Source organism: Ruditapes philippinarum, unplaced genomic scaffold (assembly GCF_026571515.1).
Source record: "Ruditapes philippinarum isolate M1 unplaced genomic scaffold, ASM2657151v2 ctg313_1_1_1_1, whole genome shotgun sequence".
Taxonomy (NCBI): domain Eukaryota; kingdom Metazoa; phylum Mollusca; class Bivalvia; order Venerida; family Veneridae; genus Ruditapes; species Ruditapes philippinarum.
Window position 1 is genome coordinate 421,715 of NW_026860654.1, and position 22,341 is coordinate 444,055.

At 32.5% G+C, this 22,341-nt stretch overlaps 1 protein-coding gene across 1 annotated transcript in view; it reads right to left on the reverse strand.

Annotated features, from left to right (window-relative positions):
• Positions 1 to 3,854: 3,854 nt before the first annotated feature.
• Positions 3,855 to 22,341, reverse strand: part of LOC132712921 (kinesin heavy chain-like) — a 32,316-nt gene continuing 13,829 nt past the window's right edge. The window contains exons 6-24 of the mRNA XM_060695356.1: positions 21,816 to 21,864; positions 21,587 to 21,618; positions 20,233 to 20,320; positions 19,709 to 19,833; positions 18,972 to 19,076; positions 18,378 to 18,526; positions 17,353 to 17,501; positions 16,398 to 16,582; positions 15,930 to 16,040; positions 15,344 to 15,508; positions 14,640 to 14,789; positions 13,943 to 14,134; positions 13,134 to 13,251; positions 12,097 to 12,259; positions 10,318 to 10,480; positions 9,413 to 9,484; positions 8,933 to 9,046; positions 7,407 to 7,543; positions 3,855 to 3,988 (exon numbers count right to left, since the gene is read on the reverse strand). Of these exons, the coding sequence (XP_060551339.1) occupies positions 3,892 to 3,988; positions 7,407 to 7,543; positions 8,933 to 9,046; positions 9,413 to 9,484; positions 10,318 to 10,480; positions 12,097 to 12,259; positions 13,134 to 13,251; positions 13,943 to 14,134; positions 14,640 to 14,789; positions 15,344 to 15,508; positions 15,930 to 16,040; positions 16,398 to 16,582; positions 17,353 to 17,501; positions 18,378 to 18,526; positions 18,972 to 19,076; positions 19,709 to 19,833; positions 20,233 to 20,320; positions 21,587 to 21,618; positions 21,816 to 21,864 (2,364 nt within the window). The 3' untranslated portion in view covers positions 3,855 to 3,891. The remainder of the gene's footprint in view (positions 3,989 to 7,406; positions 7,544 to 8,932; positions 9,047 to 9,412; positions 9,485 to 10,317; positions 10,481 to 12,096; positions 12,260 to 13,133; positions 13,252 to 13,942; positions 14,135 to 14,639; positions 14,790 to 15,343; positions 15,509 to 15,929; positions 16,041 to 16,397; positions 16,583 to 17,352; positions 17,502 to 18,377; positions 18,527 to 18,971; positions 19,077 to 19,708; positions 19,834 to 20,232; positions 20,321 to 21,586; positions 21,619 to 21,815; positions 21,865 to 22,341) is intronic.

Below are 22,341 nucleotides of genomic sequence, written 5' to 3' on the forward strand. Positions count from 1 at the left end.
CTTTCAGATAAAAATTCTTACACCGAAAATCTAAACCTTCATTTCATGCACAATATCTGGTCATATCACAGTGTATATGACCATACTATAACATTAAAAATACATTCTTACAAGCCAAGTTTCTAAATTCTTACAAAAACCATTTCTAACACAGAAAACACTATCGTCACCTAAAACCTTTTTACTCCTTTTGTAACACTGGAAGATACTCTACCACACAAAAAGTAGTTCTCTAAAACAAGAATGCTTTTCATTCCCTTTGGAATTATTATTCCAATGTTTGCATTTTTTTCTTTAAATTTAGCACAACTATGTCATGTTTATCTATCTCAATTATGAATATTTCTACATGTATATACAATTTGTTATAACTTCACACACGCACTCAATGTTATAAAATACTTGGGATATCAGATATAGAAACAAACAAAAAACATGGTGTAGGAATATTGCACAGTATAATGTGGAAGTTAATAACATAAAATAAATAAATCTACATGATTATTGAAAAATTGGCTATGTGAATTGGCTTCCGATTACTTGAAATGTTCCTAAAATACTACATAGAAAAAAATCCATTCTAAAACTAAATTGTTTTTATTGGAATGGCATTTTTTTTAAAACATTTCCATTTTTGTGTCTAGTGGAAGAAATTGTGTTGCGCAATTCAGCCAATTTTTAAAGAAATACTATATATTCTAATGTAAACCATCCCCTATTATGTAAACTTCTATATAATATACAAATGATAGAACATAAATTTGAACATAATTTCATTTAAATATTTCCTACAAACATTACAAATCCTATAATCCTAACACCATCACCACCACAATGCCCTCTTTAATGGCCGGACTACTTTTTTTATCATTTGCCCACTATAATGCTCAATTCATATTCTCCTCTTTTGGCCGGAACTACTATCTTTCCTTATTATTAATGGGCAGACTATTTTCCTTTGAACTTAATTTTATATTCCTTCACATGAAAAGCACACAACCACATGGAAAGCAGTGTCTGTCAAAATATTTCCTTTAATCTTTTATTCCTTAATTTCCCGGTTCTGTATACCTTCCTAAAACTGTGCATTTACAATATGCAAATTTTACAGATCAATTTTGTTCAATTTTTATTTAAATTCTCTGTTCCAGCTAAAGCATCGATTTAATAAGCTCTTGTTTCCTTTTCGAGCGAAACAACTCTTTCCCAAAATATACAGACCTACAGCTTTAGTAAAATATATTCCAATCACAACCTATGTGGTATAATTCATCTACCAACTGTAATTATTGCAATCTTTATATATTTTTTCCCAATCACCTTATATTCTTTTTTTCCCCACTAATCTTTTTCTTCATTCCATTTTCACAAAAAGAATATTCTTCACTCTTTGTTCTTTTTGTATACCAATCACATTTTTGTTATTATCTTTATTATTAATTTCATTATTTGCAAAATCAAATATAAATACAATATATACAGTTAATCTAATTTTTCTATCATCCCGAAAAAAATTTCCCTCAATCCCTTTCACTTAATTTTTCAAGCCCCCTTTTTAAAATTTTTCAAAAAAAATTTTCATTTACATTGGGAAAACAAAAAAATTAAAAAAAATGGTAAAATCTAAGAACGATGGTTTTTTTGACAGTATAAAAAATATAAATTAATTTAAAAAATTTCATGAATAATTGATTTTTTGGATTAAACATCTAAAAATAAGCTGAAAACAAAGCACGAAAAAAAATTTTTTAAATATCGCCCGGGAAACTAAAAATTTTCGCTTTGGAATCAGAGAAAATACAAAAGATAATTTACAAAAACTTGAAAAAAATTGAGTCGGGGAAATTTTTTATTTGCCCCCCCAAAAACTCGAAAAAATTTACATGCAACTTTAAATTAAAAATTTTTTTTCATGAATTTAAATTTTCGCTAAAAAACTGAAAATGATTACATGTAGTAATATACATGTATATATAAGTCTCATGAACATTTTTTTTGTCATATTTTTACCATTTGAATTATGGTGAATATCTTTTTGCAATGCCCCTCACGTATATTTTTATAAAGTCCAATTTTATTATTTCCCATAAATATCTAAATAGAAAACAAAGATTTTTTTTTCTTAAACGATTTACGAAAATTATTACTTAAAAGGGCAAATTTTTACATCAACGAGAAATTCATTTGTCTATAGTTATTTCCCGACGATATTATTTCAATAATAATTTACATGAATACACAGTAATTATTTTGCTGATCCAAGTATATGTAATCAAGTCTCTGTCATTGAATAAATAAATGTCCACAATTTAATTTCAGCCAACTTGTGGTTTTGTGAGGTGGTATAAAATGTCAAGAGAAAAACACTTGGAACAAAATCTCCACTCTGAAAACAAACCAAAAAAAATTTTTTTAAACTATTTTAGCTCATATGAATATAAAATACTTCAAGTCTGCCTCTACTAATATGTAAATTCCAATTCTTTACTCTTCATATGAGCCGCATCACGACAAAACCAACATAATGGGTTTGCGACCAGCATGGATCCAGACCAGCCCGCTATCAGTTTCTCTACTTGTTATAGAGCTGTAAGCGAACAGCATGGATCCTGATCAGACTGCGTGGATGCACAGGCTGGTCTGGATCCATGCTGGTCGCAACCCATAATGTTGGTTTTGTCATGACACGGCTCAATTATAAGCTTTGAAGATATCAAGAATGATGATAATAAGCTAATTATGTAATACAATTTAAGTGCTATTTTTTTGTATAAAAAACCTGCATGTTCATAGATGGATAATTTCTGCTATTTATATTTGCATCAATTATGGTGATCCCTTTGAATTCTGATTGACTAATGGTCTATAGACTTAACAGGACACGAGCAGTCACCAGAGTAAAACCACTATCTGGATAGTTTCCTCACCCCAAAGAATTCAAAATCTCTAGCAGGAAACAAACTCATAGTAGTGAGGGGCAAATAATTCAAAGTTAGCAACTTTAACCATTCAGCTACTGAGTCCACTGAATTCTGTAACTTCAGGAGGCCATCAATGTTTGTCTGTTAATATGTTCCTCATTAGTAATGGCACTCATGTGTGTTCTTCCACTATGAGAACTTGAAATTTGACAAAAAGATCTATACAGTATCACAATGTCTAGTATCCCTAACAAGTAAATAATAAAAACAGTTGTGTGTAAATAACCATTTTAAGCTTTTGGGGTTCGTTCCTGGTAAACGGGTCCGTTTACCACGGCACCACCACCGCCTCCTCGGATTGCCTAACTGACTGAGGGGTCCTGCAACCAGTTTGGCCAGGATTGACGTCCTTTCCAGGGCGAAAAATGGGGGGGGGGGTTTTTTTTTTTTTTTTTTTTTTTTCTTTTTTTTTTTCTTTTGCTGAAAAAACAAATGTATATGTTTTACACAAATATTGTATATAATGTTTTATTTCATCAATGTAAGGAACATGGTTTGTTTGAAGGAAAAAAACCTTCTTTATCAAAAGCACTAGGCCTAATATTAAGATGTACTATGCTCAAAAATTTGATATTAGAAAATAATGATAATTGCTACAAAGTCTCTTTGTAGAATATAAAATAGACATTGTTTTAACTTACCACACAAAGTAGATTATGTTTAAAATCCTAAAAACCATCGATAGGTTTGTCACAATATAAAAATGTATAGTTCATTAAAAAAAAAAAACTGGCAGTTTTTTGGGGTTTTTTTAAGAAAAGACTAACTTTACTTAATACAGCTCCCTATACATTATTCATTCTTTTATTCAAATTAGACATTTTCGGTATGAACTCCATAGATTTCAATAACTTTCTGTGATTAAAATATTTTACTCAAGGACGAGCATAGTATATCTTTAAGATTATTTTTACAAGTCAAGCATACCTATCTGAGCAGCATGACCTCTCCTCTCGAGATTCTTCTGTCGCACGTGCTCCTTGATCCTGTCAACCTCGTGCTGGTATCTGAAACGTTCAAAATAATAAATCTTAGTACAAATGTACTTATATTCAACCATTAGCCTACTAAATGTATAAAATAGACTTACCTGCTAAATGTGTAAAATGAACTTGTCCTGCTTTGATATTTGAAACTGTCCAAAAACTGTCTGTCAATAAAGTAAGGATTTTTTTTCAATGACTAAATTTAATGAAGTAAGCAGCCTATAGCACAGGCACTGGTCTGCCACTGGTTGCATGGGTGGAAAATGTTTACTGGCAGCAGACCAGGACTTAATTAGCAAGGTTGTAAACAATTACAACAAAAGAAAGATTCTGTATACTATGAGTAAACATTGACAACGAATATAATTTAAAACTTTGAAATAGTGTAGCAAACACTTAATAGGCTGAAACTCTTGTTATTTTTTGTTAATTACTTTTCTAATTTTAAATAATGGGAGAGGTTGATTGAATATTAGGAAGGAAAGGTTGAAAACGCGCCGCTGGCTAAAAAGCGCTCACTTGGGTAAAATATATGGCAGCATAAGGACTTTGCTGTATACACATTGTGTATATATATACATTTGAAATTATACATAATTATAATTTGTATGTTATAATGAATATAAAATATTTATAAACCCAGTGCCATCCATTTATACCTTTACACTTTGGTAATATGTATGAACTTTTTTGTATAACTAAGAATATTTCATGAAATAACCTTTTTAATTCTTTTTCACAGAAAAAGTTACCAAAACATTTCTAGGCAAATCTATTTTGTTTCTCAATACATAAATTATTGCAGTAAAATCCGTCTATTTTTCGTGTTTTTTATAAATTAATAAATCTTTTAAGTTATCTTTTAAAGAAAGCACACAATGAACTTAAATATAGAGGAACTTCCATGATACCGTATTTGGAAAACAATAAGTGTTAAAAAATGTCAGAGGCTCTTCAACTCCATGCTAGAGAGAATAACTTTTTATTCATGCCAAGGGTGGTTACATTAAGAACTTACCTATGGGCATAATTTTTTACCATTTCCAATTTCCTTAGAAATTTGTAAATGTGAATAAATTAATGTTATTTAAAAGGTTTTTTTTTTTTTTTATTTCCTCTTACAACTGCTGAAGTTATGGACTAATGCAATAAATAAAATTATCTAGAATGGATTATACTTTGTATATCAACCAACAAAAAGCAATCATTTTTACCAACAGATGTAAAGATATTTATGAACGGCACTGTATTATATAGGTAGTTATTTTTTACATATGACATAAGGTGCTATATTTTCATTTTCTATCCAGTTCAGGTCGTCATCTATATATATGTACGTATTTCTAGAAATACATTAAAAATCATCGGTTTTCGTCATTTTATTTTTTTCATTGTGCAGGAATAATTTCAGGGACTATTTTTCCTAATTTATCTACTATTGTTTGACAAATGTGTGGGTAAAGTGCAACTTTCATTATACCTCCTTTGTGAAGCATCCTCCAAACTGGCTAAACTGCATAAGTCATTTCAGTTTTAACAATATGATATTACTTTAAAACATTTAACATTACGATGGAAAAATGGTCACAAAAGATGTAAAAAAGGTTTATATAAACAAGAGGGCCATGATGGCCCTGAGGTCGCTCACCTGTATATAGGCCCCCCAAACCCCCCCCCCCAAACGTTGCAGGGCCAATTTAACCAAAGGCTTTTATTTGCACAAACTTGGTAGACACCCATAAGAAGATGTTTCATGCTTGACATCTAAGCTCTAGCTCATTGGGCTATTAAAAGAAGATTTTTTTAAGTTTTTACTATACACATATAGTTTAAAAACAATGACACCCCTGGGCCGGGCCAGTTATGACCCCAGGGTTTTTATTTGAACAAACTTTGTAGACACTTACTAGAATATGTCTCATGCTTAATATCTAAACTCTAGCTATTTGGGTTTTTTCAAAGAAGATTTTAAGTTTTTGCTATACACAAATAAGGAAAATCAATGACCCCAGGGCGGGGCCAATTTTGACCCCAGGTCTTTTATTTGAACAAACTTTGTAGACACTCACTAAAAGATGTTTCATGCTTAATATCTTAACTCTAGCTATTTGGGTTTTTTCAAAAAAGATTTTTTTAAGTTTTTGCTATACACATATAAGGAAAATCAATGACCCCCGGGGCGGGGCCAATTTTGACCCCAGGGCTTTTATTTGAACAAACTTGGTAGACACCTATTAGAACATGTTTGATGCTAAATATCTTAACCATAGCTCTTTGAGTTCTTTAAAAGAAGATTTTTTAAGTTTTTACTATATGCATATATAGGGAAAATCAATGACCCCCCGGGGCGGGGTCAATTTTGACCCAAGGGCTTTTATTTGAACAAACTTGGTAGACACTTATTAGAACATGTTTAATGCTAAATATCTTAGCTCTAACTCTTTTGGTTCTTTAAAAGAAGATTTTTTAAGTTTTTACTATATGCATATAGGGAAAATCAATGACCCCCTTGGGCGGGGCCAATTTTGACCCCAGGGCTTTTCTTTGAACAAACTTGGTAGACACCTATTAGAACATGTTTGATGCTCAATATCTTAGCCATAGCTCTTTGAGTTCTTTAAAAGAGGATTTTTTAAGTTTTTACTATATGCATATATAGGGAAAATCAATGACCCCCCGGGGCGGGGCCAATTTTGACCCCAGGGCTTTTATTTGAACAAACTTGGTAGACACTCACTAGAAGATGTTTCATGCCAAATATCTAAGCTCTAGCTCTTATGGTTTTTTTAAAGAAGATATTTAAAGTTTTTTCTTTCGGTTGCCATGGCAACCAGAGTTCTGCATGGAATTAAATTCTTTGAACAATTTTTAAAGGTGACCACCAAAGGAACATTCCTGTGAAGTTTGGATGAAATTGGCCTTGTGGTTTATGAGGAGATGTCATTTAAAGTAAAAGTTTACGGACGACGGACGCCGGACGGACGCCGGACGCCGGACGAAAAGCGATCACAAAAGCTCACCCTGTCACTTTGTGACAGGTGAGCTAAAAAGAAGAAAACATGAACCTATCTATCAAGTTATGATGACATTTAAATAACAATGCAATAATAATATAGTCCAAAAGTTTTCATACATAACCCTACCATTAAATTACAGAATATAAGGGGAGGTAATTAGATTAAAATTTTGAACTTATTCTAAAACACTATTCACACTTTGTTTATACAATACATAAAAATCTATAATAATTTTCCTGCTGTCTTCAAATTTACCATTCTCTGTACATTACTGTCTCTATAAAATTTTTACAAATGTATGGGGGGAAATTGTGCTTGAATTTTTCTAACTATACAATCACAACAAAAATTTTATATTTCTAATCAACATACACAGCCTTAAATTAAAAGACTAATCTACAGTTTATTAACCACGGACATACCGTTTTCTATCTCTCATGGCTCCCTCTTTAGCGTCCTTCAAAGCTGATTCAAGGGACTTAACTCTATCCATGGTTGCTCGGAGACGTTTCTCTAATTTGGGTAGTTCACATCTGAGGTCAGCGTTGTCACGGACAAGCTACAATAGATATAAGCAATGTTTACTGAATCTTAACCCTCGTATAGCTAAATATATTGAATGGACTTGTCAATCTTTCTTAATCCTCACAATGCGAAATATATGAAATAAACTTGTCCATCCTTCAATCTGGACACAAAACATTCATCATTTTTTAGTGAAAATTTCACAGTTTGTACTCTTTGGAATGCAAACAGTGCAGACTTGATCAGTTGGCATGGATGTGCCGGTTGATCTTTGGCTACACTGGTCACAGTGGCTGTCAATCAGTTAATGCAAGCAGATTAAGGGTTTAAAATATAAACTGCCTAACTCAGGGCATATAATAACTAATCAGTCAATTGTAGGCAAACTTTAATATTTTGATACAATTTACATCAAATATGAATCCAATTGATAATGTATTTTAAATGTTTTTTTTAGCAAAATGAACTTAAAATCCGTGAAAGTTTATTCTTTTATGTGAAAAAGTATGGACTACAAACTTGTTTAAAAGTTGTTGTTGAAAATAAGGCCTTAAGGTTCAAGAAAAAGTGAAGTACTGTAAAATCATTATTATTCGTGTGGCACTAATTTTTTTGTGGTTTTTCGTGGTTAGGTCAAGCCACAAATTTTAGATCCTACAAAATTTCATTTCATCTGCTGCACGGGGGAGGAAGTGTTACACGAAGGATGGAGTTCTTATGATAACTTGTTCAGGAGTTCTTGTGATAACTGTCACGGAGTTCGTCACAAAACATCTGTATATACTACAAAAACACTCGTTAAAAATGGTTATTTTCATCTTTCAAAAATGAGTTTTAGATGCTAAATTAAACTTTAATGATTAAGCTTGTCTAACATCTTGTATTATGTGTCAAAAACTAATTCACATGCCATTTTTAATGGCCTCTTGCTTCAAATCTGATAGTTTTCAGTAAAATTTCCAAATTATTTGCCAATTCACAAGTTTTGACCTGTTTATTTCTGGTCTTCATCATTGCAATACATAATTACCTAATTATAATGCAAAATTGCAATCATAAAGCACCGGCTAACAGATTTATACCCGAGTTTTCAAATGTCCCAGAGTTCTTGTGATAACTCTGAAGATGTCACAGAGTTCTTATGATAACCATGAAAATAACCATTTTAACGAGTGTTTTTGTAGTATATACAGATGTTTTCCGACGAACTCCGTGACAGTTATCACAAGAACTCCTGAACAAGTTATCATAAGAACTCCATCCTTCGTGTAACACTTCCTCCCCCGTGTGCTGTAAGATTTTATTTTACATCACATTTTTACATTTTACCTTTTGCAAAAATAAACAGTCAACAAATTTAAGAACCAGAAAACCACGAAATTTCATGCCCACAAAATTAAGTGAATTCACAGTAAAAACAAACCTGTTTATGGACCTTGGTGAGTTGTTCGAGGTTATTTTCTAGGAAGCTGATCTTCTGTTTCTGTGCAGCACTGCCACCTACGTCATCATCGTCATCTTCCCCTTTCTTCATCGTCTACATTAAAATATTTTTATTTATCTTAACGAGTTCAATAAATCTAGTAATGAACCTACATGAATATTATATTCTATTTATTACATACACAAAATAAGGAACTTTTTCAGTAAAATAGCATCATTTTTTCATTGACACTCTATAACCCAAACATTGGTCGTGTAATATCATTCTTATTAAATTTTTATTAAATGGCTTTATCACACTCTTACGCCACAGTTTAAGTGATAATGCTGTGATTATCATAGGGCATATTCTCATTATATTTAGTACTTCATATTTAAGTTGAAATATTGTAAGTTTGTCATGCAGGCTGACTGGCTTTACACAGGTGGAAAAGAAAAGTCACTATTATTATCATTATACCTTTCTAACTCTGTTCTGTAGATCTTGTACAAACAGTTTCCTCAAATTATGCAGTGTCTGTAACTCCTTGGCCTGAAACAGAAAATAAATTTACTAAAATTATGTACTATTATAGAAAATTCAAAATAAACAAATCATTCAAGGAAAATGGTTTTTTGTTTGTTTTTTTTAAATTTATTTAATAACATTAAGCAGGGCTTTCCTCTTACCATGTCTGCATTTCAACCTAGATAGACAATGAGCTTAAACTGCCTCAACTTTGATAACAAGCACTTATCTTCATAAGACACCAGTTTGGATAGGTTAAATATGCAGACAAAGAAAGATTTAACATATGCTTAAGACTATGTTTAAAATTGCATAAACTCTACTATGATCATATAGGGGCTCTCAAAATATAACAGTGGATGATGGATGACTTTAGAGATAACATGACACAATATTTTAAAGTAACATTATGCTCATATTTTCATAGTCAAGTTGAGTTGAATTGACAATATATTTCAAAAGATTGACTGTCAAAATGGTGATTGACCAACAGTTGATATTGGAAAATGTTTAGGATAAAATTATAAATCTGCCTAAAATATAAAAAGACTGCCCCACTCTTTTTGTAAACTTAGCATTATAGGTAAATTCTAATGGATATTTACAGAAATTTCATTTGGATCCCTGATCCCTGCATTATTTATTGTTTATGTGAACTTACTTATTGAATTAAAAGATATGGCAAAATGGAATTTTTTTTATTTCACCCGTTCACTCACTATATACCCTTGGATGGACATAATGTCACTTTAAGCAAGTACAGGATAAACTGTTAGAACCGTTGACTATCCATAAGTAAGACAGATAACTTTCTCTCTAAATAAATGAATGACAATAAAAATGTAGAGAGAACATACCACAGTTTCTTCAAGTCCCTTAAGGTCAAGGACGGCTTGTTCACGTCTGTCAATCTGTTGCGAGAGTTCGGCCAATTTGGCACTCTTCTCAGTCTCATCTTGTTTCAGTTTGTCGTAATCACCCTGTAATTTCTCCAGGGCAAGACTCAACTTCTGGTTGGTGCTGTGATGGAAATAATTTACCAATCAGAATAAAGAGAATTTAATACTTTGAATAAGAAAAGATTGCTTCTTGTGTAAATTTTTATGAAAACATGTTTTGATATTGCACAGTATGTAAAGTAAGTATGCTACAAAAATCCTGAACCAGTTAAAATCTTAAGAATGAAATTTCTGATTTCAAATAAGTCATGGCATAGAACAAGTCTTTAATTAGGTAGGTAAATGTTCAAGAGGCCAAATTGCACATTTTGTACAGTCACAGAACCGTATTACAAAGGTCCTGAGTTTAAACCTAATCAGGCTGCACATTTTTTCACCACCCTGTGTCATATAGTCATATACAGTCCGACCCCGTTATTCGACAACCCTTTATTCGAATACCCGGCATTATCCGAAGTAGATCGACGGTCCCGTTTTTATCTCTATATAAATCAATATAAATACGAGCGTATTATTCGAAATGCATTATCCGAATACCTCCTATTTTTCGAAGTAAAATTTCGGTCCCGACTATACAATTATGAAAGAATTTCACACCTATTATTCGAAGCCAGCCTAATTATTATTCGAAGTCAGACTTAATGGCGCAGATCCACTCGCTGACTGGTCGACTTGTGAAAAACATCAATAGTCATGCATGTATTTAGACAATCGTGATAATAGCTCTTTTTGTGTTCTTTAATCAACTTTAATTTCCGAAAATGAAAAGCAATGCACCGTGTCCGATTTTGTTACTGTTATTGCTTGAAGATGACAGCAATATTTTTCATACATACCGTATATGTAAATTTGTCAAAACATCCAAAACGCTACATAAGAGCCTTTTTCCTAATGGAAAATACCAGAGTTTAGCTGTAAATACCGTAGTGACAACACGGCCATTATCAAGGTTTTGCGCGAAACGAAGCGATACATAATGTAGAATAAAATGCAAGTATTTATGTCTTCAATGTCAATACAATAATTTTTACGCATCTTTTCTTTAATATTTATTTTTCTCAATTGATTACAGATAATAAATGTGTTTTAAACGGTAGTTTTACTACGATTCGTCAAAGTTGCGTAGTTTTCGTCTATCACAATATTCGGATTTCGATTATTCGAACCCATCGATTATTCGAAGTAAATATTCAGTCCCAGGCACTTCGAATAAACGGGGTTAGACTGTATATTAATTCTTTCATACTGCAATACTTTCCTGCAGCTCTGTTTTGACTGTACATCTATGCCTAACTTTTCTATATTTTGTATTTGTGTTTTAGTTTGGGTTTTACATCGTACCAACACAGTGTATGTCATATGGTGACTTTCCAGCTTTTATGTTGAAGGAAAGCCTAAGGAGCCCTTCCATGTATTATTTCTGGCATAAAATGGCACTTAAGTAGAACCACAAACATTCTGTAAGCTTTAAGTATGACGGTCATTACTTGTTTTTGATTTGGAACTGCATTGTGTTAATTACAGGTTAATCAATTAACAAATTACTAAAATTAAGCTACCAACAGTCTAATTTTCAGATCAGATCAGACTGCTGGGAAATACACACTGACCCACCACTTTACTGCTGGCACATGTAAGTCAATATCGTTCCCTAAAAATTTTAAACATTTAACTCACTCTTTAAGTTGATCCATGTGTGCCTGTTTGACGGCGATCTCGTCTCGTAGACTAGATATCTGCTTCTGATGTTGTTCTCTATGGGCCTCGAGTTTAGCCTCGAGGGAACTCTGCATCTCAACAGATGATTGTAAATCTTTCTGTGCAGATTCATGCACTTGTTCTGAAAAATGAAACAAAAAGAAAAGTTTTCATATTTTCAATATGTCGACATAATATTTTAGGTGTTACATTGACATATCATTATTACATATGAGTTGACTCTGCTTTATTTTTCTTTCTGCAGAAGTTTGAAGTAAGTTTCTCATAACTGACAGAAACTCTGCTTATAACCATATTCATGGGACCGCTGAATTTATATCGTTATATTTGAGGGGCAACTTATTTGAAAACAACATTCAAGATATAAGTAAGCATTGTTATAAGTGGTATATTGTTATAACTGAAATCATTATAAGTGGAGTTTACTGAACATATATTGTACCTGTATATGACAATTTTTTTTCCGAAACCAATAATATATCTCAAATAACTTTTTTACCTACAAGAGGAGTATATCCACCTCACTCAAAAATTATCTTTATTGATAGTGATCTTCAAGGTTTGAAATATTTAATGTGATTTACAGATATGTATAACATTTTCCCTACATCTATGGTTTAACATTGGAAAAAGATTTAATTTTTTTATTACTTTTTTTCATTTTTCCATTCCATGAGCATCAATTGATTAATTTCTGTTTATAATAAATTCCTGCATTATTTATACATTTTAATTCATATATACCTCTTAGTTGTACACTTAATTTAACAGCTCTGGCAGCAAAAGGTTTAACCGCGGGGGTTCAAACCCTATCAGGGGCAAGCCATTGTTTCCTTGAGCAAGAAACTTTACATTCTTTACTTAGTACTGGTTGGTTCCAGGAACAAATTCTAGAATGTTTCAATAAGTTTTAAGCTTCCAACACAATCAAACTAAAATAAATATGTATAAACTAAACTAACAAGTTTAACCAAGTGAGAAGACAATATGTTTACCTGCAGCTGATGCTGCGACTAGCCTCTCATTCAAGTTGTCCACATTCTCCTCAAGTTGCCTCTTCTTGGCTTCTACATCATGGATTGTCTCTTGAAGAGATTTCATCTTTGCCTCATGCTACAATGAACAAATAAATGGTTGAAAAAATCATATCTACCAATGTCAGATTAACAATTTCTTTGAAGGTAAAGTAAGAAAGTAAGGTAAGTTAAGTAAATCAGTAAGTAATTTAAGTGGGTAAGGTTAATAAGCAAGTAAATTATTAACAATTTTTCAGAATGAGAAAAACGTGCAGCCTAACTGGGACAACCCTTGGAATACCATATCATGACCCTACCGACTGAGCTTTCAGTCCACACATTCTACCTCTTAATAAGTCAACAGTTTTAAACAACAACTTTATCTTATGAGGCTTATACATATGATGGCCAAATCTTCCATACATGAGTTATTTTTTATATGGATGGATTTTAACTACATTAAGTTCATATATGAAAAATTCCCAGTTTTCATGGTGGTGAAAGACATAATGTGCCCCTCTGTGCATTATTTTAAACAGGAACGGTCACTGAAGTCAAGCCAGTGACCTTCCAAAGATGGAATAGCTTCTTTACATAAAAATCTTTTATGAAAAGAATAAAAAAATGTTTGGGATAACTTCTTTACATAAAAATTCTTTAATGTTGTGAAAAGAATCAAAATGATGCCTGTGATAAACCACATTGATTCAAACTCAGTGACCATCATAAATTGGCCACAGACACCACACTTATTCAAACTGTAAGGTCATTTTAAAACAATAATTCACCTGAATGATCAGTAGTTTACAATCGGACAAATCTTTCTCGGCCACATCCAGCTTCTTGCTAGCTTCTGCACCCACAGTCTCGAGTTGTGTTGCCTTGGTTACCAGTGACTTGATCTCGGTCTTCATCTTGCTAATGTATAGACGAGCAACAGTAAACTCTTCCTCGATCTTCTCAGAATTACCCGTAGCCATCTGAAATAGGAAAAAAAAATCTTGAAACCTTTTTAGTTTTGTTGCAGTTTTGCACGCTTTCAAGTGACTATGAGTGACTGAATTATTTTAAAAAGAATCAAACTTTAGAAAAATATATCAATTACATTGAATTCACTTAATTTCTTGGACATGAAATTTCGTGGTTTTCACACAAAGAACAATTTCATGGGTACTTAAATTTGTGTACTGTTTATTTTTTCCAGAAATTTAAATGTTAATATTGTTTATATGAAAAATTATCTTACAGAAGACGAATAGAAAATTTGTTGGATCTTAATTTAGTGGATTAACCTATCCACGAAAACCACGAAAATTAGTGCCCCATAAATAATTATGATGTTGCAGTATGTATCAATTAAGTGAGAGAAAATGAATTGATCATCAACCTATCTATCATTTAAGTTTAATTCATCTTGTTTAACAGAATATGTGCAGCTCAACTACAATACTGCCTTAATATACGATACTGCCTCAATATACGAACCTTGGTTTCAATTGCATCCCCACCGATGATTGTTCCAATGTCGCCAAGGTCACGGAGTAGTGACATCATCATATCTGTGTTACGTTTACGTTGGTGAAGTGAGGAATCCTTCACATTGTCTAGCTCTGACTGGAGGGTGTTAAGTATGCTCTGTAGAGATAAACATGTCATTTTATAAATATGTCTAAATACAATCTAGTTGTCTATACAAAACTTAAAGTATTATCTTGAAATAAAATGTGACGCATATTTAAAGATTTGCATCATTATATCTATATTGAAAAATAAAGCTTCATTTATAAAGAATTATTATTAATCATAGGATCTGGTCCTAAAATAGAAATTTTTATGTTAAGAAACACGAATTTCAAATTTTTATGTTAAGAAACAAAAATATCAAATTTTTATAATAAGATACACAAATATCAAATTTTTATGTTAAGATAAACGAATATCAAAGTTTTATGTTAAGAAACACGCGTATCAAAGTTTTATGTTAAGAAACACAGGGATCAAAGTTTTATGTTAAGAAATTTGAGTATCAAAGTTTTATGTTAAGATACAAATATCAAAGTTTTTTTGTTAAGAAACATATATTTGTAAGAAAAAAACTGGTCATTCCCTTTGCCCTCCATTTCTACACACTATTACTTCATTTCATTCTTAATAAGCATCACACTTGTTATCTTTATTTAGAAACTCACAATTTTTTGGTTCAGTTCCTCATTGAGGACATCATATTCCTTGTTCTTATTCTCCACCTCAAGTTCTTTCTGATCGTAGTTCATGGCAAGCTCCTCGAGGGCGTTCAAAACCTGTTTGATCTCATCCTTGGCGGAATCATTATCTTGGGAAATACTTTGCATGTCCTAGAATATTAAAACAAAAATAAATCAAGCACACATGATATATTTCTATTAAGCTCAGTGACAATATAAGAACTTAATCCTTAAAATGATAATTCATTAAAACAAAAATGAATCAAGCACAGCTGATAAATTTCTACAAAGTTCAGGTAAAAAAATACGAACTTATTCCTTAAAATGATAATTAATTAAATCAAGTATAACCTTTGCTGAATAGTTATACTATAAAATTTCTTTATAACATTAGACCCAGGGCAAAATCCATTTCATTAATTCGGCAGGTTTATGGTTTTATAACAAGTACCTACTGTAGAGTTTCATTATGGATATTTAACAGCATGTACCTATTGAAGAGTTTCATAAGGGATATTCAAGAGCAAGTACCTGTTGAACAGTTTCATAAGGGATATTCAAGAGCAAGTACCTGTTGAAGAGTTTCATTATCTTTTCTAGCTTGCGCGATCAAATCTTCCTGTTCCAACATTTGTTGTTCCATCTTCTCTATAAGCTGAGATTGTTTATCTATCTCCTCATCCTGTAATATAAAATAATAATATTAACTCATGGTATAATAAGATAGTTCTTTGATAAATTCATGGAAAATTTACGATAAGTTCATGGATTTTCACTTACTTCCATGGAGTTTTTGATATGTTCAAAGAGATTTTAATACATTCAAGGAGTTTTTACTACATTCAAGGAGTTTTAATGCTTGTTGCTATTTCTCTTTAACATGTACCTCAGTTGAACACATATATACACTAGTATGCAATATTTTGTTGTATTTCTGACCAATTTTGACTGTAATGAGAATAACCTTTCTCATTTAAACAAACAAAATTCTTCCTTTTATACTGACCAAATAGGATTCAAACATTTCAGTGCATGTTACCTTGTCATCAAGCTGCTGATAAAGTTTCAGTTTTTCTTGTTCAAAGGCTTGCTTGTCCGCTTCACTGACGTTACCCAGACTGCCTGTAATACTACCAATCATTGACGTTGAGGGCGTGGCATTGGGCGTCTCCTCGGTAACGGAGCGCTTCATGTCGATTTGTTCATCCTCTGGTACAGACTGACCTGTAAGATGTGCGATGAATATTTGTAAATAGATTTTGTGGATATGATAATTTTGTTTGTTTGTTTGTTGGGGTTTTTTTTGGTGTTTTTTGTTTGTTTGTTTTTTAACGCAGATTTCAACACACATTTGGGTCGTATCTTTGTGGTAAGTCCACATTAACAGCTTTCCTGGACAACTAACCAGTAATTACCTATTTCTCGGCAAGAGACGGACTAACTTGTCCCATTATGATTTCTAAATCATCCATGGGAGACAAATAACAGCAGTGGTGAGTTACAAATGACAATAAGATTCAATGTCTGAGATCGAATGTCAAAGAAAACATCACTTTGCCCAAGGATCGACCTCAAACAGCACTAAAAGATAGAGTTCTGTGCAGTAACCAAAATATGTAAGACATTTTTCAAACAACCAAGAGCAGAAGTATTTACATACTTTCTACATTTTTTCTAATGTCCATTAACTCAACATAAATGAAAATGCCATCAAGCCTCTATTAAACATGAAAGTTAAGGCGTGGCCGAGTGGTTTATGCATCAGACTAGTAATCTAAGGATTGCTGACTGCGTAGGTTCATGGGTTCAAACTCTGTCAGGGCAAGCCGTTGTTTCCTTCAGCAAAAAACTTTACATCCATTGCCTAGTACTGGTTGAATCCAGGAACGGATTCGAGAGTGTTTCAATAAGCTTATAGCTTCCAACACAATCAAACTAAAATAAATTTGTTTAAACTATAAAGTTACGGCTCGGGCCCTGGACTTTTTTCTTACCACTTCTCCATGCCTTCAGCTCAGCCTCTAATTTCTCCAGTATAACCTTTAGTTTGCTGTTCTTCTCCTTCTCTTTCTCATATCGCCTTTTCCATTCTTCAGCCGTCAACTCTTCGTTAACAGTTACAACGTTCTTGATCGTCTTGGCTCTGTAAAATTAACGAATATGTCAATTGCATGATAGGAGGCAATTCAAGAAACGGGACCTGCAAGAGTTATCTTCCTTAAATATTGCAATTCTAGATGATTTATACCTATCTTACAAAATTCAAGTCAATTAATGATAATGCTGGACGTAAAAAATTGCAAACAGTTCAACTGCTTGAATGTCAGACCACAAGAAGATTTGAAGATATAATCTTCAACCTTCTTGTAGCAGGAATATTATTTCAAGATATATAGGATATAAGTTTGTTAAATTGTTGTTTCTTCTTTCTTTCTTTCCTTTTTTTTTTTAATTCACCAAATGATCACCCGAAATTACATTTGAGCCATAAGCAGTCTTTTTGGCATTACCTACATAATTTACCGATAAATAATTAATGATAATCACTGATCAAGTACTTATTATAACTATTCTGCTGTAATTATCTGGCTTTTTAGCTACATATCATTAAAGAAATTTAGGTAAAAAACAATTTTCCAGCAAATACTCCCCTTAGTTACGCTTATTAACTTATTCAGCAAATACTGCCCTAAGTTTGTTTGTTTGTTTCGGGTTTTACGTCACATCAACACAGTATAGGTCATATCGCGACGTTCCAGCTTTACTGGTGGAGGAAGACCTCAGGTGCCCTTCCGTGCATTATTTCAGGCACGAACGGGTTCCTGAGTAGAACCACCGACGTTCCATAAGCTAGCTGGATAGCTTCCTCACATGAAAGAATCCAAAGTCCCTGTCGGGATTCGAACCCACAGAGGTGAGGGGCAAGTGGTACTGCCCTAAGTAACATTTATTAACTTTTTACCTACAAGTTCAAAAATGACATAAAGCTACCTGAAAAACGTAAACTTGTACAACTTACCTTTGTCCAAAGAGAAGGGTTGACTTGGTTTCCGACTCGTTATAAGAAGCCGGGGAACAACATATAATCATGGTAGTTCTTGCATTACCTCCTAAACTTTCTTGTAAAATACGAGTCAACTTACTGTCTCTGTAGGGGACGTGACTTTTCTGTAAGATAATTCATTCGTGTATATATTACCCATCATTTAATTTTGCTTTGATACAAATGGTTTAAAGGCACAATAATCTGGTCCAAGTAATAGGACAATGTTCCTGCTTTCTACCATTTTTATTTCAATTTTCTGTTAAAAACATCTGTCTCGCAAAACTATGTATGGTCACTCTTGTGAAGTTTCATTAAAATGCCACCAGTAGCTTGACCTTTGAAATTTCAATTTATAGCTCTGATGGCCATATTGTGCAGCAAAGCGGAACATGCCGTGATATGCACAACTAGGGATGGTACAGAACACTAATCCTGATGCAGACTGATGGACAACCAGATGGACAGCGAAGGCAAAAACAATGTCTCCCAAACATTTTGGGTGACATAATAATGTATAACCAATCTGATCAGGAAAGAATCAATCCATATTGTAGTCATAAAACTTACATTTCCTTCAGCTAGCGCTGAGATGACGTTTCCAAGAGCTGACAGAGATTTGTTGATGTTCTTAGCCTCGTCTAACACGGCACCTTCCGCACCTGTTTTACTGACCTGTATACAGTAGAAACAACAATCATAGATATGTCTTTCTTCATGAATGATAAATGTGCAGTGATAAAAAGACTAAATTTCAGAAATATACAAATTGTTTGTTTGTTTGATTGGGTTTTAAGTCATTGTTTGTTTTGTTTGTTTCATTTTACGCCTTTTTCCAACAGTATTTCAGTCATATAGGCGGGTAGTTTCCTAACCATCGTTCCTGGAGAGTTACACCAGTACTAGACTACCTTCCTCCGCGCTAAACTACCAAAGCATCTCCCAGGGATCGAAACCCACGCCAGAGAGGTAACTGGATTTAGAAGTCATCGGACTCTAACCCCTCGACCACGGAGGGTGGGTTTTTTAAGTCATACCAACACAGTATAGGTCATATAACGACTTTGCAGCTTTACTGGTGAAGGAAGACATCAGGTGCCCTTCTGTGCATTATTTCATGCCCACCTGAGCAGAACCACCGATGTTTCGTGTCAGCTAAATGGATAGCTTTTGCACATAAAAGAATCCAAAGTGCCTGTCAGGTTTCGAAGCCCTCAGTGGTGAGGGGCAAGTGGTTTGAAGTCAATCACCTTAATCACTCATCTATGCTCCAAAATATGTAAATAATGATAAAAACGTGTACCTACCTTTTCACTACCGGCTAAATCGACTAGATACAGTTTACCGCTAAGTTTCTTCTGTGTTTCAGTATTTTCTTGTTTGACATTGATTAAAAACACACTATGACTTCTACTACTATGTTCATTCATATCTGAAATAAATCATATCATGTATTTAACTTTAAGAATCGAGAATTGTTATATGTCATTTGTTCTCCAATATCCACCTGGTAACCAAAAGACATACAAATTGGGCTGATAAAATTTTATGCTGGTTGAAACTTATGAAAATAATATGAATTTGCGAAAATCACAAACTTTTCCACATTGTGAACTTTAATCACTTCTACAATAGGTGTTAGAGGTGTCACGTTTATCAGTTTGAATGGGTTTTAGCCAAAAAAAGTTAAATGTATTTTCATCTGATTGCATCCAATTGTATTGTGTGTTAAATGTTTAACACAGTTATAAAGTCGCTGTTTAAACGTTTAGCATTTTTGCAAACTGTGACACCACTAGAAGGTGGCATTATTATAAAGAGATATACTCACTAGTTACAGCTACGTGACGATTAGATTTCCCTTCATCTATAGTCTCCATTACTTCTTCTGGACTAGACACAAATCTTTCAGTTGCTCCCTATAATCAATTTATAAAATTATTTAATATTCATACTGCAAAATCAGTATTATTTGTTGGGTACTATTTTCGTGTGATTTTCTAGAATAGGTCAATTCACGATTTAAGATCTAATGAAATTTAATTTTGTCTGCTCTAAGACTATTTTGCAACATTTTTTGCAGAAAACAAAATTCACTAAATTTTTAAATTTAAGAATTTTTTGTAGCCCTGAAAATGTCCATTTTGAAATAAAAAAACCCAAATTTTTAAAGCCCAAAAAATTAAGGGGAAAATTTACAACAATTTTTTTTTTTAAATGAGATTTTTTTTAAAAAAAAACTGCAAAGGGAATTAAAAAATTTTGGAAAACCCCTTTAAATGCCCCAAGGGAAATTTCCCGAAAGTTCCCACAGGGAAAATATTATAAAACCCAAGTCAGAAACATGAAAAACACTTCAAAAACCCGCTTTTTAAGCTAAACGAGCTAAAGGGATATTTTAAACTGAACAGAGCTATGGATACAAAGGAAAAAAAGGGGGCGGGGGCCAAAATTTAAAATGGCCCATCCGAAAAGGCAAAAAACAAAAAAAACTTTTGGGAAAAAAATTGCCATAAAATTTTTTAATTGGGTCCAAATGTCCTGTCAAGGGGCAAAAACCCTTCAATTTGGGCCAAATTAACCCCAAAATCAAAAGGGGAACTGGCATAAAAAAAAGCTGACCAAACTCTATATTAATCTATTCTTTGTTTTTTTTGTTTCGAATTAAAAAACTTGTATAAACAAAAAAAAGCACCAAATCCAAAAATTTGGGAAATTACTTCAACTTCAGTATTTGGGAATGGGTTTTAATGGAAAAAAAGTGAAATATTTAAAAATGATCAAAAACCAAACAAAGGCCCTTTTTTAGCAGATTAGTTGGGGTTTGGTTTTTTGAAAATTTTAAAAAAGGGTTAATTTTTTTCTAAAACATTTTTCTATAGATATTTAAATTTCATTTTTTCCCCTTCCAAAAAGTAATTTTGCCCAAAACCAAGAAAATTTTCAAATGGGAAAATTTAATGTCAACATAAGTTTACATTAGCCATAATACATTTTAATTTTATAATTTACCTTTACATAAACGGAATAAATAATCAAGTGGCCCAAGAAAATTTCTGTATATAACTTTAATTATCCATCAGAAACATAACGTAACATCCATTTCCAAAAAGAGTTTGGGGCAGTCTTTTTATATTTTCAGGGACAGATTTATTATCTTTTATTCTAAACATTTTCCTATTAACTGTTTGGTCAATCACTATAATATCAGCTGAACCTTTCGAAATATATACAGTATACATGTAGTCAATTAGCTCAACTTGACAATGAAAACAGGAGCATGAATGATGACTTAAATGAAGAATTAAATTTAAATAGTAAATTTAATACTGATTAATAGTACAAATTTTAATTAAATAAGAATCTTATTAATCAATCTGACTTAGCACAGGGGAAAAAAAAACATGCACTCACCATCAAGTAAATCTCTGATTTTGTCCATGTAGATCTCAAAGTAAGAAACCTGAAATAGAATTCAATGTTTTAACATAGTTATCTCTTGATATCATTCTTTACTTGTTTGTTTTGTTTTTTGTTGTTTTTTGGGTTTTTTTGTTGGCTTTTATGTCCATCCAAAATAGTAGAGGTGATCAAATGGTGACTTTTCAGCTTTACTGGTGGAGGACCACTCCATGCATTATTTCAAACACAAGCAGGTACCCAAGTAGAACCACAGACGTTCCACAAGTAAGCCGGATAGTCTTGGTAACTATTCTACAGAAGAAATATCTTATATAAATTTGTATATACATTATGATTATGACAAGTTTTTTTTTTTCATTATCATTGCATTAAATGAGCTTTTATCTTATCTTCACTTTTTTATCATCTTCAGCCTTACAATACTTAACCAGATTTCAGCCAATAAACCTTACAAAACAGTCCTATTTTTAAACTTTGAAAGTAAACAATACTGTTAAAAAGTGTTTCAACATGTAAA